The 16,749-nt window shown below is 36.4% G+C and overlaps 1 protein-coding gene across 2 annotated transcripts in view; it reads right to left on the bottom strand.

Moving 5' to 3' along the window:
* Positions 1-16,749, bottom strand: part of RASGRF2 (Ras protein specific guanine nucleotide releasing factor 2) — a 127,264-nt gene that overhangs the window by 56,859 nt on the left and 53,656 nt on the right. For both annotated transcript variants that reach the window (XM_065656759.1, XM_065656760.1), the window contains exons 5-12: positions 16,243-16,496; positions 15,018-15,097; positions 14,368-14,561; positions 12,740-12,849; positions 10,608-10,726; positions 4,984-5,144; positions 3,920-3,986; positions 2,937-3,073 (exon numbers count right to left, since the gene is read on the bottom strand). In XM_065656759.1, coding sequence (XP_065512831.1) covers positions 2,937-3,073; positions 3,920-3,986; positions 4,984-5,144; positions 10,608-10,726; positions 12,740-12,849; positions 14,368-14,561; positions 15,018-15,097; positions 16,243-16,496 — 1,122 coding nt within the window. The remainder of the gene's footprint in view (positions 1-2,936; positions 3,074-3,919; positions 3,987-4,983; positions 5,145-10,607; positions 10,727-12,739; positions 12,850-14,367; positions 14,562-15,017; positions 15,098-16,242; positions 16,497-16,749) is intronic.

Genomic DNA, 16,749 nt, shown 5'->3' with positions numbered 1-16,749 from the left:
CACATCTACAAATCCACGCACTTTCACCTGCACGCTCAAGGTACTCAGTTCAGCATTCTTTTTCCCAATTGATTAAGTATTTTGAGTTGGAAGTGAAATTTCCCTTGAAGTCCCTTTGAAACTGAACCAAATTAAGTATCTCTAGCTTTTCCTGAATGAGCGTTAAGCCTGAAAAATCAATACTGCAATAAAGTAAGAGTACTTTAAACACAAACGGATATACTAATGCCTTAAGCTTTACACCGTGCAAAAAGACCAAAGACAATTATAAACAGTTTCTAGAAACACACTTGTAAAACCTCAAGTGGTGCTGTTATTGTGAATCGTAGCTCTGAAGATGCTGCCCCAAGGAGTTCTTTGCAAACTCTTGTATAAATGTTTTGGGCTACATCTTAGAAGCTGGAAAGACACTCCTGGGGCATGGTCACAGCACATATCGCTTTAGAAATTACACAAACTAGGGGTGCATAAGCCGTTCTTCAAGACGCAAAGCGGCTCATTGTTGATGGCACATTAGGGTAGCTCAAAGCCATTTTACACCATTATCTTCTGCTTTGTGCTTTTACATGGAGTTCAGATAACGCAGCAGCACAAGTCTTGCTCTTGGAAGTCAGCAGAGAGTCTGCCAGTGGATCGGGCTTATACAGTCTGCAACAAGCACCTGCTACCTAACACTACAAGTCTGTTGGCTTTACAACACCTTCTAGTTTTATTCATCAAGAGTCATATGTGTTTGTATATAAAACCACTGTTTCTTTATGCCAATAAAAAGGACTCTCCAAAATTGTCATATACATTCACTTTGACTTTAAGAATTAAAATAGTCTGCTGGCTTTGGACCATCGCATAGCAAAATAATGATTGCTATTAGATTTGTCAAACAAGACAATCAGAGTACTTTTCAGGTTTAAAATACATTTACTTAGCTATATGTTTAAAATATGATCTATATAGCTATATGTGGTTTTAAAATGAGGTATTTAAGATTATTTGAAAACTGTAGTTGCTACAATTCACACTATGACTTTATGAAACTGTTACCTAAAAGCATAAACACATCCAATAAGGATATATTGTTTCCCCCGTGTTAATTTTAAATGTTGCAAAGAAGCCCTTAGCACTGATGGTAAAACCACCTGAGGTAACTCAGTATTGTTGTTCTTAGCCTGCATAGGCCTAGCATTTACCACCTCCCTGACAGATATTATCATTCTAGATAAAGAATGAGTATAATGGGGATCTTGGGCCAAAAGACAACAAGCTCAGACGAGAAGAGAGAAGGCTTCTTCAGCATCAACAAAATCCATGCATTTCTCATAAGTATTACATAGTTTGTATGAAAGGAATATAAATTTGAGAAGTCTCAACTAGGAATATATTACTTGTGATTTGCATATATAATTTAATAAGATGCATAATTCTGGACACCAACACTAATGCTGTGAGTGACATCAACTACCTGTATACTTTTTCCACTTGCAAACATAGAAGAACACATATTTACTAAAAAAATATTTTTATACGCCCTTTTTGTTCACAGTTTCTATGTTCTCTTTGAGTGTTGTAGCCAGGATTAAAAAGAAAAAAAGTGCTTCTGAGCAAGCAATTCAGCAATTTTTACAGCAAGGTTTCTGCTGGCAATGGGCTTAGTTAAAAACAGCACTTGGTTTTCAAGAGACAAGTGGTCTCAAAATTGTTTAGAAGTTCTCATGCATTATCCAGAGTTTCACCTCAAATTTCTTTGGCCAGCAAAACACTTGTAGAATGCTTCTGGTGTTAACTTTCTTCTTTCTTGCTCTCCAGACTGAGAATAAGCACTAAGTCAACTGACTCGACTGCTCCTTGTAAGCAGTGATACCAAATCATGTCCCAGATGTCTGTGCAGTCTGCACAGCACCTTGAACCCCTTCTTATTCATTTTTTTTCTTGTAAGCTGCTGCTTATCCCATCAGCATCTCTGGCTTCCCTTCTTTTGTAAGGCTGGAGAAGCTTTTTCAGCCTCACAATGCTAAGAGATCTCGGTTTTCTCAGATTTTTGCTTACGAGCTGCTGTTTTGTTCCTTTAAAAAAGTTAGTCCAGAAGAAAGGAAATCAGAACATTTATTTATAAGCAATTTCTGCTCATTATGATGATGATTCATCTGGAGATGTGGCCAGCAATGGTAGCATCTTTAGAAATTCCACACTGATATGGGTCTAATCAATTATTTCTATTGAAATTAATATAGGATAGGACTCAAATTTAGAACTATGAGCAGAACTACAGCAATAGCCTAAATTTGGATCTGGTTAGTTCAAAGTTCAGATTTTTCACAGTGCATTCAACTTCTTTCCACAAATAGATTCAGATAAAAGTTTGTCTGCTATCTTTTTAGCCAAAAGGAGTAAAAAACCAAAAGGTTTACCCCTGACAATTTTCTTCATGCATAATAAAGACAGTTCCTGCAGACTGTCAGAGTGCTTAGTAATGATTTATAATGCTTTTTTAGTATTCTTTTGGTGGAAAACAGTTTATCTAATTTCCTCACTGCATGGAATATGATATTCGTGTGACATGGTACCATTTTCACTGTCAGGATTCTCAGCTGTTTTTTCATCTGTATGAAAGTTATGAACAAAAACGTACTATCCTTCTTCAATTAAAATACATATCTGTATGGGCTCTCCTTAAACATAAAAATGACTATGACTAGGTTTATGTTTGTAAACTCACAATTTTGTATTTTATATCCCATCTCTCTGATTGAGAAACACATTTCAATGATGACTCAAATGCAAAGACAAAATTTTGAAAATAGGTAACACTAAGGGTTTTTCATATACATCACAGCAAATCAGCCCTCAGAAAATCAACATCCCTCTCTTAGATTAGTTTTCAGAAACACAGAATAAACTAAGATTTCAATACAAACAAGCTAAAGAATGCATGAAGCTACCTGACTTATATCACTTGTCCACGCAGCTTTCTCCTGTCTTGATGGGGCTAAAAGGACAACAGTAAAAGGAGGAGCATCCGTAGGTTCAACTACAAGCTTGAAGTCAAGATGGCCAAAGACTTGTCCAGAACCTTTTGCTTTAGAGGCAGAGGGGGGAAGAAAAGTCAAAATGCGAGATTTCAGACTATAAAGCAAAGAAAATAATGGTGTAATTTAAAATGGAAGTTAGTTTAAAACATCTGTCAGACAAAAAGTAAATCCAATTGGGAATCCAAAACTGATTTTGCTTTTCACATACACCACATACAAAAGAAGTTACAAACATGCAATAGCAGGAGTTGCTATAAATTTAAAGATGCCAAATGAGGCTAAACTCCTCCTAATGCTTCTATGCTAATATACTCACAGTGTACTAAAAGTATCACTGAAATTAATGAAACTACTTCCACAACGCATGTGCAAAACTTGCCTAAAACTGTAAGACGGAAGCCAAAACGAGTAACAATAAAATCAGCTTGGGAATGTGTTTTGTTATTTCATTTCAACAAGCTTGCAGTCAAGATTTGTAGGCAGGCCAAGACAAAAACTTCCCACTAATTCTGCCAACTCACTCAACCCCCATGTATTTTAAAAACCCTATTATCTGCTGCTTTTTTTAAGGCACAATTTTTCTTTCCGAGATCCTCAGGGTGAACTTTTATACAAAAGTCAGCAAATAGTTTGTCACATTCCTTCCATCAGTCTACTTGAAAATCCTATGTGGGATGTCAACAATAAGAACAAAAGTAACAAAACAAACCCTTACTCAAGCCAGCATGTCCATTATTAAAGCAAGTATTCTACTGAATCAGTTTAACGTTGTATTCCTCTAGTTTCGTGAAAGGGGAGAACATATCAATTTGCTCTTATAAAAAATAAACAAAGGGTATCAATTTTAAGAGACTAGAAACTGTAATTACTACAAACAGCTGAATGTAACTTACAATCATCATCACTCGCATCTGTCTCCTCAATCAGTGTGCACTCTATTAAAGACAGAACACCTCCTGTCTATGAAAACAAAGCACATTTTTCACAAATTTTAACATTTGTTCCCATTTGTCATTATAATTTTTTTTAAACTTTGATATACTTTGCTCTAAAATTTTACATTACTCAGAGCTCTTACAAACGTACATCAATTTCATGATGCAAATTTTTCCTTAGGAACTAAACCCAAGTAGATTAAATAGAACATTTTTCTTAATCCAACAAATCTGTAATATACTCAAATGTACAAAATTCCTTTCATTTTTACCACACTATAATTTATCTCACAGGCTTGTTCACAAGTTTGAAAAAGGGTAACTAGAATTTCATGTTCTCTTGAATTTAAAATTAAATATATACGTGGTTTTTTAAAGGTTCAGTTATATTCTATTTACTTTGCAAAATACTGGAACTATTTAAGGGTTGCAAAGTAAGAAAGTATACAAACACTCTTAATAACCTCTCAAAAATATCTTTGTCAAATTAAAACTCTATTTAACATAGTGCACTCTGTAAACTGCTAACATGTTTTCATTCACAAGCCAACACTATGAAAGCCTGATTCTCAACAAATACAACTGGAGTGTTCTTAGGAAAGCTTTCAGTTTAAGAGAATGTGCTGTTCAGGAAAACAAAATTGTCTTTTAAAATTAATTTTATTAGACCTCTGGAAAATATTCTTTGGTAATTCCATGAATATTATACTGGCTGATTTATGCACTGAAAACTGAGTTACATTCAGTGCTAGCTTATACAAATAGACATGGTGATGTCTTGTTTCTAACCCTAGCTTATAAGAACTACATGGTTCTAGAAAAGAAATTGTAGTTAGTAAGAACTTTGTCTAAATTCTATTGTTTTCAATGAGAAGACAAAGTTAATTACCGTGCATCACCTCACTTCTACTTATAACAACACATATAAATCTCAGGTTAAAGCCATAAAATAATAAAGTGTTGAAATTTCATTGAAGCTGTGTTTTAATTTTGTAAATTGAGTCATAATGTAAAGTCTATACCTTGAGAAGATGCAGTTTTCCTCCTGAACTTCTTGTACATATTAAAAAATGTTTTGTAAATAAGAAGCACTGCCTTTCTCCTTCTTTCTTCAAAGATAATGATCCCAGACGAACTTTACTGAGTTTTCCTCTCTCAACTGAAGGGACTTGAATAAGGGAACCTGAGCATAAAGATTCAAAATTTAGTGTGCTATAGTAATATTTAGTAGGCAGTGTTTAAAGTGTTAATGCATTCCATATTATGAATTAATAAATGCAACTTTTCATTCTATTAAGCTTCAATATGCATCAGCATCTATTTTAAGCACAAGTTGATGACCTGTCTTTTGTATAAGTTCACTTTGGTTTTTACGATAAACAGACTCAAGCAAATACAATCTAGACTAATGCTTATGTACATGGCAGGATTAGATCTTAGGCAAATTCTTAAGCAATTAAAACACACTAATAGCACATTGATCAGAAAATAAAGCTGCACAGCAAATTGTACTTTTGACAGCTGCTAGACTTTCAAAAGATACATTACTTACAAGCCAAAGAGACAGAGGATGAAAATAACAGTTTTTGAAGGAAAAGAGTTTGTGTTTGTGTGTGCCTATGTGCAAAGGAGATTGAAATGAGGTACATTTCTTCCTCTTACCTTATACTGCATAATTTTCAGTGTTCCACAGCTCATCTGAAATGTGTTACCCGTAAAACACTTCTGAACTAAACCGAACCTGGTTACGCAAGTCTGAATTTGTGCTCTGCAGAACCCCAGGCTGGGGACAGCTTTGCTTCTCAGCTATTTCATACCTCAAAACCAGTTTCTGACCAACTTTTCCAGATGGATATCACCATGTGTATTACTTCCGAATTTGGATCCGGTGTTAAATTTGCTGGTGAAGTGCAATTCCTCTATATATCAAAGCGAAAGATTTTATGATACAACTTGCTGTTACCAGGCAGGGCAGCCAAGAGACCTCCTAATCTCATTCCCACACATCTATCCTCACTATCACCCTTGCACTGGCTCTCATTCCAACATTAGCTGGCTAACAGAGCTAAACCAGCAGGAAACTAAAGCAAAAAAAAAGTAGCTGACTCAGCTCCCTGGTATCCCTCACTGCAAGGTCAAAAAAGCACCAGTGATGATAGAAATGAAGTAACAACAGCAGAACAAGCTTGAGGGGATGGACACTGGCCTGCCTCTTTCAGAAGCAACAAGATATTGGACTAGTGTAGCTGTATCAAAGCTCAAACTGGCGGCAGCATCTTGACACAATGCAAGCCTGAAAGAGTTACCACTAAATACTGATTAGTAATTCTTACTCTACAGTGTAAAAAAAATTCTCTTGTGCAAAGTTCACACAGACAATCTTAAACTAACAAACAGACGAATTAAGGTAACTGAGTAAGCTATTGTTTGTCTACACATTTTTTATGCTTAGCTCCCACTACATATTTAATTAGTTATTAATGTTTGAAACTTATACCACCTGACATAGCAAAATATACATCACTAAATTTACAACAGTATTGTGTTCTTCGAACAGCTAATTCGCATTTAAACTAAATGTGTACGATGCGATTTGTGTAACTGCAAGAATATAATGGGGTAGAGTTCTACTCTAGAAATTTGCAAAGTTCTGGAACGTTTTTAGGTTCTCTTAAATTCTGACCAAAAGCATAAATACTTATTGGTTGTTGCACACTTCCCCTGGACAAAACAGCCTGCCTGCTGCAACTGCAAAAAGACGTCAAGGAGGTCATTCCCACGTGTGGGAATGGTGACTTTTTCATGTCACACTGATTGCCCCCCAGCTTCCATTGTAAGGCCAAGGAGTGTGTATAAAACAATTCCCAAGCAACTTCCCACCACGAAATTCTCAGTGTCACTTTTCTCCTGAAATTTCCTCGACACTTTTAGGGTAACAATATTCAAACTGTAAGTTTCATTTCTGCTTGGCTTCTTAGAATAATAGTATCCCTAAATATGATATGCTTAGAGATATGACTTTACATATAGCTTTTATTTTCTTTTTTTCTTGTCATTAGAATGCTTTTAGGAATACTATATTCTGTTCTGCTAGAATGGGATGAAGATTAAATGGTGTTCTTGTATGGAGCTGAAATGTTATTGTTTAATAAGGTAAATCAAAAGAAACTAGATGTTTTAAATGTGGTAAAAGTAGACTGCATTATCTATCTTTGATCCTCAATACTTACAGAGAGAAACACATCTCCTATACGTGCTGCATAGCTGACATCAAGCAAGGATGTCATGCATTCCCATCAAGCTTTTCTGATTAACAAAACTGGGCATTTGCCCACCACGTATTCTACTACAGATTTCCTCTTAAGGAAAAAAATGGTCACGATTGGCAAACATACACTTGCAATGAGCAAGTGTGGCTAATTTTAGAACATTTGTTAATAGTATAGTTTGGACAATCCGTGTAATCTCAGGAATTTTTATCCAGCTACAGACCTAAGCAGTTTTTGTACTTCAATACTGCCAGAATAGTCACTCTATTAGACTTTGTTCAATCCAAGAAATACAGAAGGTTTTATTTGTTTAAAAGATTTTTTTTTAGCCTATATGTAACTGCCTGATTTACAAATTCAGTCTTGCTTTCTCCAGATTAAAGGCCTTTTAATTTTACTGCAAGGATGGTCAGACACTGGAAAAGGTTGCTCACTCAGAGAGGCTGTGGAATTTCCATCCTTGGAAAAAACCAAAACCTGGCTGGATGTGGTACAGAACAATCTACTCCACTTTATGCTGCCTTGAGCAGGTGAGATTGGACTGGATAATTTTCAGAAGTCCCTTCCAACCTCGACTTTTCCATGATTTTGCAGTTGTGATACATTTATCAGTAGAGATAAATTCATAGCAGCTGATGGCAGGAACATCAGTGTCTGGAGGCATCAAAAAGGTCTCCAGGTGCCCACTTGTCTGGGTGTCAGCCAATGTTGTATTGCAGATTGACACTCCCTATGTTTCCTTTAGACTGTTAAAGAAAATGTTCCCTAATGGTTTGCTATGACTTATGATGTGCCTGACAATAAAGTCTGTATCAAAGTAGAAGGCAGAGAAAAGGAGACCCCAAGAAACCTGAAAGGGAATCCATAATCTCGATTGAAAAGCACTGCCAGAGAAAGTTGCTATGGTCTCAACTTGTGTAGCTCAACAGATTCAACCTCTCCTTATAAAAGTATGTAACATACAGCAAAGTTGTAATCAGCCTTCACAGAAAAAGCCTGAACGAAGGTAAAGGCACCTCTTTCCTTTTTTAAGCTGAAAAGAGGCTTCCTGTACCCATCTACACTGATCAACACAAACAATAGGAGTGTAATTAGAATTAAAGGAGATGGATCTCACTGTCAAAGTGAACGTACTGCCAGATGTGAAAGGAAAATGGGCTTGGTATTGCTCCATTAGCTCTATTCAGATTTCTGCACTTACACAAAATCATATCCAGTTGACGTTCCAAAAGATAAACTGTGATACAGTGTTCTGTAAGACACAATCTCGTCCACTGTCCTTTGACTGTATGCCCAGGAATGAAACTGAATTTAATTTACTTAGACTATGTGTTTGACCTGACTCTAACGCTGCAATCGTAATCTTTTTCAGACTGATTCCCGCAGGAGAAATAATGGGTTTTTACTGACGAAACACTGGGTACCCAGACAAAATAATACCAGCCAATGTTAAGGGGAAAAAAACGCCAAAATACATTAATTCAAAATATACTAATCATACTGAAAAAAAATCTAAAGTTTAATTAAATTGCATAGTACAAGTCAGTCTAGGAGACTGACAGCCCTTTAATGTTTTGGCTGTGGATGCAACACAATGGCTTTATATTTTTCTCAAAGCCATATTCATAAGTCTTTCAATACCGCAGTTATAACAAATTGACATATTTAATGTAGAATTAAGTAATTTAATAGTGACAATTTTACAAACAATCTTGGAAGTTATTATGAAAGGTTTCATAGTTAGTTAGTTTGGCCACATGATACAGAAACACCACAAAATGGATTTTGAAGCGTATACAAAGCCTATTAAATTATCAGCTGTGTAGAAGGGTCTATTTAAATACTAAATATTCTGCTGAGTATATCCAGAAAAGGTCTTGTGATGGGATGCATCTAAAGTACATGCCTAACCTTTCCTAAATATATTTTAAACTTCTCAGACATAAAGACGCTTGTACCTAGTAAAAACCTTATATCACAGACCTGTAGTTACTATAAAAAACCCAATAACTTGTTACAAAAGTTCTAGAAGTAAATTATGTAAATGGAAGAAAACCAAGCTTCAGTTATGAAGTTTTCACATCTGCTGGTTTATCATTAAAGTATGCTCCACTATATAAGAACTGCAACCACTTTACAATTACTGGTAAAAGGCAGCACTTATTATAAATGAAAAATTAACTTTATCACAGTTTTGTGAAACTTAACAACAAATTCCACCTCTGCTATACCTAAGCTGCAGCAGAAAAAGCTTCCAAAACCACTAAGAATAGACAGAAAAGAATATGGTATGGCTTTTTCTCTTGTTTTGCTAACCATTATGTTAGGAGTAGTCCTACATTCCTGGCAGAACAGGATGCCGCTTCTTCATGACTACTTCTTTCAGAAGGCTTTTTGTACCTATCCTGAACTTCTGCTAAAGCCCCAAAATGCATCTCTCCAGAGGCAAAGTATGTTCAGGTGTTATATCTATGCTAGCACTATCAATTTGAGATGTTTCCAAAGCACCAAAAAAAATTAAAGGAAACAACTGATAGCTGTTTCGTTTCTTAGCAATCACTTTACCAATGACAAAGCTTCAAATTTCTCTTGCACTTTTCGCCAAATTGTGGCAGCTGGGACTGCCACATTAACTAGACAGGCAGCCCTGCTCTCTGTGGAGCTGTAGGTAATTTCCATCCCTTTGCAGATCGCAGTCTGGGCAGTAGGTACCCCATGGGTGCTCTACCACTCGTGCTGCTGTTTGACATGTCCTATGAGGACAGGCTGAGAGAGTTGGGGTTGTTCAGCCTGGAGAAGAGAAGCTCCAGGGAGACCTTATTGCGGCCCTTCAGTGCTTAAAAGGGGCTGATAAGAAAGACGGGGACAGGCTTTTTAGCATGGCCTGTTGTGACAGGAGAAGGTGTGATGGGTTTAAAATAAAGGAGGGGAGATTCAGGCTGGACATGAAGAAGAAATTTTTGACACAGACGGTGGTGAGAGCCTGGCCCAGGTTGCCCAGAGAGGTGGTGGATGCCCCATCCCTGGAGACATCCCAGGCCAGGCTGGACGGGGCTCTGAGCAACCTGAGCTGAGTGAAGACGTCCCTGAGTTGGACTGGATGAGCTTTGAAGGTCCCTTCCAACCCAAACTATTCTATGGTTCTACTCTATGACAGCGTTCTTGTAGAAAACAACATAGATGTGGGATTCAACTATAGCCCAAAATTAGTTGACATCAGGGTATTTTGTGACTTACTCTCAATGGACGATGAGTAGTCTTAAGCTGTTAGCTGTGCCCAGTGCAGTGACCTGCTCAATGATGTCAACATGAATCCTGCTGGTTTTAATGCATTTTTTCCATGATTATATAGATAGCTTTAAAGAAGCATGTCTTACCTTGGCGTATAAAAGTTTGGCTGGTATCTAGTAATATATCACAGCCTTCTACTATCGTTCTTTCTATGGCTAGATTCTTCCGGATGTTTTCTGTGTCACTCACTTCATCGTGCATCACCCTGTTAGACACAATACAAAATGCACTTTGAATTTTCTGAAATGTATCTTGCACTCATTTTGTCTATTTTCATTTGCACTTACACAGTGTAGACACAGAAGGTAGTTGATGTCCTTTGCCACCTGCTACAAAACAGATGTAAACATGCAGTACGCAATCACTCCAGAGCAAGTTTTTTGCCTTTTTTCCTTCCCTTTCAAATAATTTCATTTTTTCAGAAGTGGAACCAATTTTGCCAGACTTGTTTTAGATTATTCCTAAACATATCTGACAGATGCCGCCAAGCTAAAAACCCTTCACAGCTGATAGAACAAGTACTTCTTGATTCTTAATAGACCGGGCTGTCACAAACCTGGAAATGTCTCCTAGCATTTTGTATCGGTTATTACACATTGTAGAGTCCCTTCCCTTAACTTCAGCTTCCCACTCTGTTCTCCTTCACTCTACATCTGAATGTACCATTTATGGCCCCCTTGCTTCCTCTAACAACCATGGCCTTGATGGCTCACCACTTATTTTTTCCACTTTTTTTTTTTTCATAGGCATCCTACCCTTACACAGAGAAATATAGATGTTTTTCAAGGCTGAAACCAGCCCAGAGTTTATATGGTGCTGCGATGTACAGTGTTTTCCTAAACTGGGAACAGACTGCACTATCTGAAAGCTCCTCCTCCCTCAGAACTCGATTAAAGGGATGGAAATGAGTCACAAAGTTTTAGATTTCTGGTCTGTACTGCCTGCCTTATGGGCAGAGGAGGATCAATCAACCTCACAGCCTCCGATTCTGAATGTTCAGTGACAAATTATTTGGATCAGCAATGAACTCTGACTTATGAGATGAAGCCACGTCAGAGCTGATTGATCTGCTTGTGCACATAACCCTGGCCAGAGAAATTCTCTGCTTTGATTGAGTGGAAAGGAGATGTTACTTCTTTCTGCTTCAGATGGCCTCAGAACAGGGCAGAACTTGCTGAATACTGCAAGAGTCAAACACAGACATTTCTGCAAGAGAAATTGACTGCCCAGCTCTTTAAGAAGCTACAGCTTGAAGAAGTGACACGACACGACCTGACTCAGAAAGCTGCTGCTGTTAAAGATATAACAGGACAAAAAGGAAAAAATAACAATCTCCAAATTAACTGGTAGTTTGCACAGGGTAGAATCTTTGTCTTAACAGAAAAAGAAAACTGAGCAGTCAAGAGCACGCAATTAACGACAGCTATAAAAAAATCCCTCTTTTAAACTAAATATTCTCCAAGTACATCTTTGGTCAATACTCCAGATACTCAGGATACTCCTGGAGTTCACGCAGCATTTAATTGTTCGCAGCAGAAAACTGTTTCCCAGAGATAACGAACTAATTTCTTACTGGGCTGACAGAGGGAAATGTCTGAGAATGGTCTGGGAGCTCAGGGAAAAGATTCATTTTGCAGGTTTCTACAGGGAGCATCTGATGTCAAAATATACCTTTAGATGCTGTTTAGCTGGAATTATTTGAAGCATATGTGAAAATTGGTTATTTCATTAACACACATAAAGTATAATATACTTTGAGACCTGAATACTTTTCAAGACTCTGATGGATTCCCATCGTCATAGAGTATTGGAAACTACCTTTTTCTTTAAACTGTGAAAAAAAAATCTCTGTGTACAGAAAATTGCTTTGCTTTTAACCCAGGGGCAGTTCCTATGGCAACTCCAATTCTCCCATACTCAAAATACAAGGAGCGACTTGTAGATTTATGTTAGTCAAAACAAACAAACAAGCCAAAATGTTAACATTCGGTTGGGGCGGGGGGGGGGGGGTTGTTTGTTTGTGGGTTTTGTGGTGATTTTGGTTGGCTGGTTGTTTTGAGGGGTTTTGTTCATTATCTTTGTTTTGTTTTTGTTTTGCTCCTTTTATTCAAGAGACTTTTTTTTAAACAAAAAGAACAAATCCAAACCAAAGTAAACAGATTTTTCTTTTCAAAACCTTTGATTCAAGATTAAGAAACATAAGGTAGAAAAATCTTACCTTGAAAGTTCTTCTAGTTTAGATTTAGCAAATTCAAGGCTTTTTCGCTCAACGTGTTCATGTGGTGTGTGAGCCAGAAGTTCATGAAGTGTTATAATATATCTAGGAATCTTAAAACAAATTAGGTATAAAATCAGTAAATCCTTAAAGGAATAATTTCAATACAGCTTTTTGTTAGGTATTAGCCATTACCTTTGTCAGAAAAGTTTTGCAAGCATAGTATTTTTTAAATTAATATCCACAGCTAAAGGATTATACATGCATTTTAAACATAACTACTTGAAAAACTACCAAACTTTTTGGTGTTAGAGACTGCATATGCTTATGATGTTTTCAGTTTGAGGAAGAAGAACATCCATTTATTACAATTTAAGAAAAAGATCAGATCAGAAGCAGCCACAAATATGACACTGAATTTCATTGTTTCATGCTGCTATCCAAGTGCCAATAGAGAAAACTGTCAAAAGTCCCTGGAACATCCATGCATACCTTCCCTCAAGTTTAACAGGATATATGCATCTAAATTTCTTGTCACTTTGAAAATGCCAGCTGACCTGCTGGCATTTAGGTAAAATTCACACTAATGGACATTGAAGAATAAGCAGTATTTGACTATTAAAGGCACAGGGTAGCACCAGTACCCTGATCCATTTAATATTACTAAATGCAGTTTCATGGTTTTTGACAAGAACCAAGTGATGCTCCACTATAACTTGTCTTTATAGAATAAAAGTTATTTAGGAAAATGAGACATTACTTATTATGCTGCAGTAAAAAGTCATCAGCAATTACATTCTCCAACACATACCAACAGAGCCCTCTTTCTTCTAAGATCCCATGACCTTGTTTCAGCTCAACCAAAAAATCCAAAAACTCTACAATATACAAGCTCAAAACCAAAAATATATTGTTACAGGTGTTAGTGGCCCTTTAGGCTAATATGAATAACTAGCACTAACACAAGTGTTTCTGATAGTTTGTTGGGGTTTTTTTTGTCTACTTGGTTTGCCAGTAACTGAACAAACTGAGGGGGTTCACCATTCTAGTGATGAGTAAAATGTTAGGTTAAATGTAAAAGTCACAAAATCATCAGACCAGTGTTTCATAGACCTCTTAAAACAGCCACAAATAATCAATCCAGGCAGATCAATCCAAAATATCAGAAGGATAATAAAGCTTTTAAAACTTTTGCAATCTATTTTTCATTTTCTAAAGACCAGGCCACTGGAGAGCAAAGTGGGAGGAAAGCTTCGAAATATATTCTTAGTAAAAAGTTTGTGGCTGCTCTAACTCGCTGTACCAGGTATATTATCCCTGGACTGCTTCATAATCCTGCAGCAGGCAAAAGTCAAATAATTACTTCTTGGTCTTTTTTCTTTTGGCACTAGTCCTCGTCCCACATTCCCCTTCAACATATATAAGATTCTGAATAGAGATGAATCAGTATAGTTGGAGAAAAACAGGCAGAGTTCCAGTATAATAACAAAATAAATGAAAATTAAATTAATTTGCATGAGAGTATTTTTAGTTAAGCAAGAAGAATTTTCAATCAGTCGTAATGTTAATAACACAAAATGAATCAACCAAACATTAAAAACAAATAGTTACTAAAAATATACAGACACTACCTGAAACATGGGATAAGTAAGGAAAGTTTCCAGCATCCTCCCCTCACATGCTGGGTTGGCTTCATATTGCTTCAAGAGTTTGTCAAAATCTCTGTTTTGCTTACAGTTTGCCAGTACTTGTAGACTATATTGATGATTTCGTACAAATTCTTGATATATGTTCAGCATTGGCAGCAGAATGTCAAATAAGTCAGCTACAAAAAGTCAAGAAATGCTTTTTTTTTTCCAGCTACCCATCTCTTGAAACACATTTTAAAAGAAACAACTATGTTCTACTGAAGGAAATTAATCAGTTCTGTTTCCAATATACTGAGATTTTAGAAACATTAAATACAGTTCTTTTCACCTGCCAAAACATGGTTGTTCTGACTAGTTAATAACTAGACAATACCACCAAAAATTCAGAGGACTATGTCTAATCAATGCTTAGGGCAGAGACGTTCTCATTTACAGGCTGCAAGACAATTATTACTGCCCACATGGGAATCCCACTCCACTAGATCTCATGGTGTTAGTTCTGGAAACTTGTTCTATTCAAAAAGAACTTTAAAAAAGTCATGTCTTTAAAAAAACAAAAACAAAAACAAACAAAAAAACCCCAACCTCACTGTAATTTCAAAAACACCCCTAGAGAAAATATAGTAGCTTACCTAGGATTAAAGTAGGCCAATTTGCTATTCTTGCTTTTAGGCCTTGATGAAATATCTCATGAAGAAACATGATTGTTTCACTGAAAAACAAGTATTCAAACAAACAAAGAGATAATTCAGGTTTTATTTTCCGATTAACAATTCACAGAGAAACATATCTTCCTGGTTAATAGTACATTTTGCATTTTGCTAGAAAAAAACCCAGAAGATAGTTGTTATTATGATGGAAGCAAATGCTTCCTTTTATTGCATTGTTTAAAATTTTTAGTGTAGTATTCTCTACAAAATATATCATATTTGATGTAGAAAGCATATTCTGTTTAACACTTTTAAACAAAAGCATCTCTTAAATAATAGGTTCCAGTTTAATGAATAGGTTTTCCGATAATATCACTGACAAGGCATTCAGTAGTTTAAGAGGATCAATAAGGTACAGAAAACCTCAAGCCAGTGGTAGTCACCTACATTCTCGCTTGCTGCTGTTAAAGATTTGAAGCTTACAATTTTTCTGTACCATGAACCTTGATATTGTACTTTTAGCTCAGGAGGTCAACAGAAATAGAGGACATCCCAGTTTTAAGAGAAAGTGTACAGTGATCATGAATGAGCCATGAAAGAGAAACCTGTCTCATAACTAAAGGAACACGTTCTATTTCTTAGAAGTTTTGGGTAGACTTGGATGCAATCCCAATCCTGTATTAAAGTTTAGATGCCTGCTGGCTTATTTGTACATACTTTTTATGATAGTACTTGGATGTTTAATGCAAAGAGTAATTATTTTTTTTTTTTCTGTAGGATATGACAAGTGAGAGGGAAGGAGGCTCCTTAGGCAGAACAACAGAAAATAGAAGATTTGATGTACTCATCCGCAGGATCTTATCTGGATCATATGAGGCCACTAAGTCCAATTTTGCTCTCTTAAAATAAAAGAAAACAGGAGGGGTGACAGACAATTATGAGAACTGCCCCAAGAGGCATGATTTGTCCTTTCCTTTCTGTAGCAGAGGAAGAAATAGAACGTAAGGAGGCAAAGAGGACTAGCTGGTTTCAAACAGCATCACCGACGGCACCTTCCCTTTTATTCCTGGAAACATGGTCTGCCTCGGTGACACTACTTATATCAGAGAAAAATAACAAGTGCCAGATGTTATTACTGTAAACTTGAAGCAGAATGGGAAGAAGCAGGTAGTGAAAGCCCCCCAAAAGCAAACAAAACCCCCCATACCTGTTGAGGAAAATGCTACTAACATCATCATGACTGATAGGTGGCTTCTTTGAACTTGCGGCCATTCTTAAGGGACGCAGAAAACAGTTCACAAGAACATAAAGTTGATGCACATATTCAGATTCAGCCTCCACCATGTTAAAAACTATTTGATTCCTTTTTCTCATACTTTCTGCATGGGGAGAGCAAATATAATCTTGGACAATAGTCTTCCATTTTCTTCTACATAACCAGCCCCGCATAAAGCTCTGGACCTAAAAATGGACCAAGCAAAAAGGAAGAATGAGAAAAAAATATTACACGACTTATTGTAAGCTCTTCATTGTAGAAATAACCCTCTAAATGAAATGCCTCTGTTAAAAAAAAATAAAGCCTTTATTGATCTATAATTGCTCCTCAATTTTTTAAAATTTCTGGTTTTTTATGAAATTCCCACAATCACTTGGTCATATTTGTTGTCAGAAAAAAAGACTGAAAAGCTGTCACATACATATTAAGGTGCCTTTT

This window comes from Caloenas nicobarica, chromosome Z (genome assembly GCF_036013445.1).
Source record: "Caloenas nicobarica isolate bCalNic1 chromosome Z, bCalNic1.hap1, whole genome shotgun sequence".
Lineage (NCBI taxonomy): Eukaryota > Metazoa > Chordata > Aves > Columbiformes > Columbidae > Caloenas > Caloenas nicobarica.
Note: the sequence above shows the minus strand (reverse complement) of the source record. Positions and strands in the feature narration are given on the sequence as shown.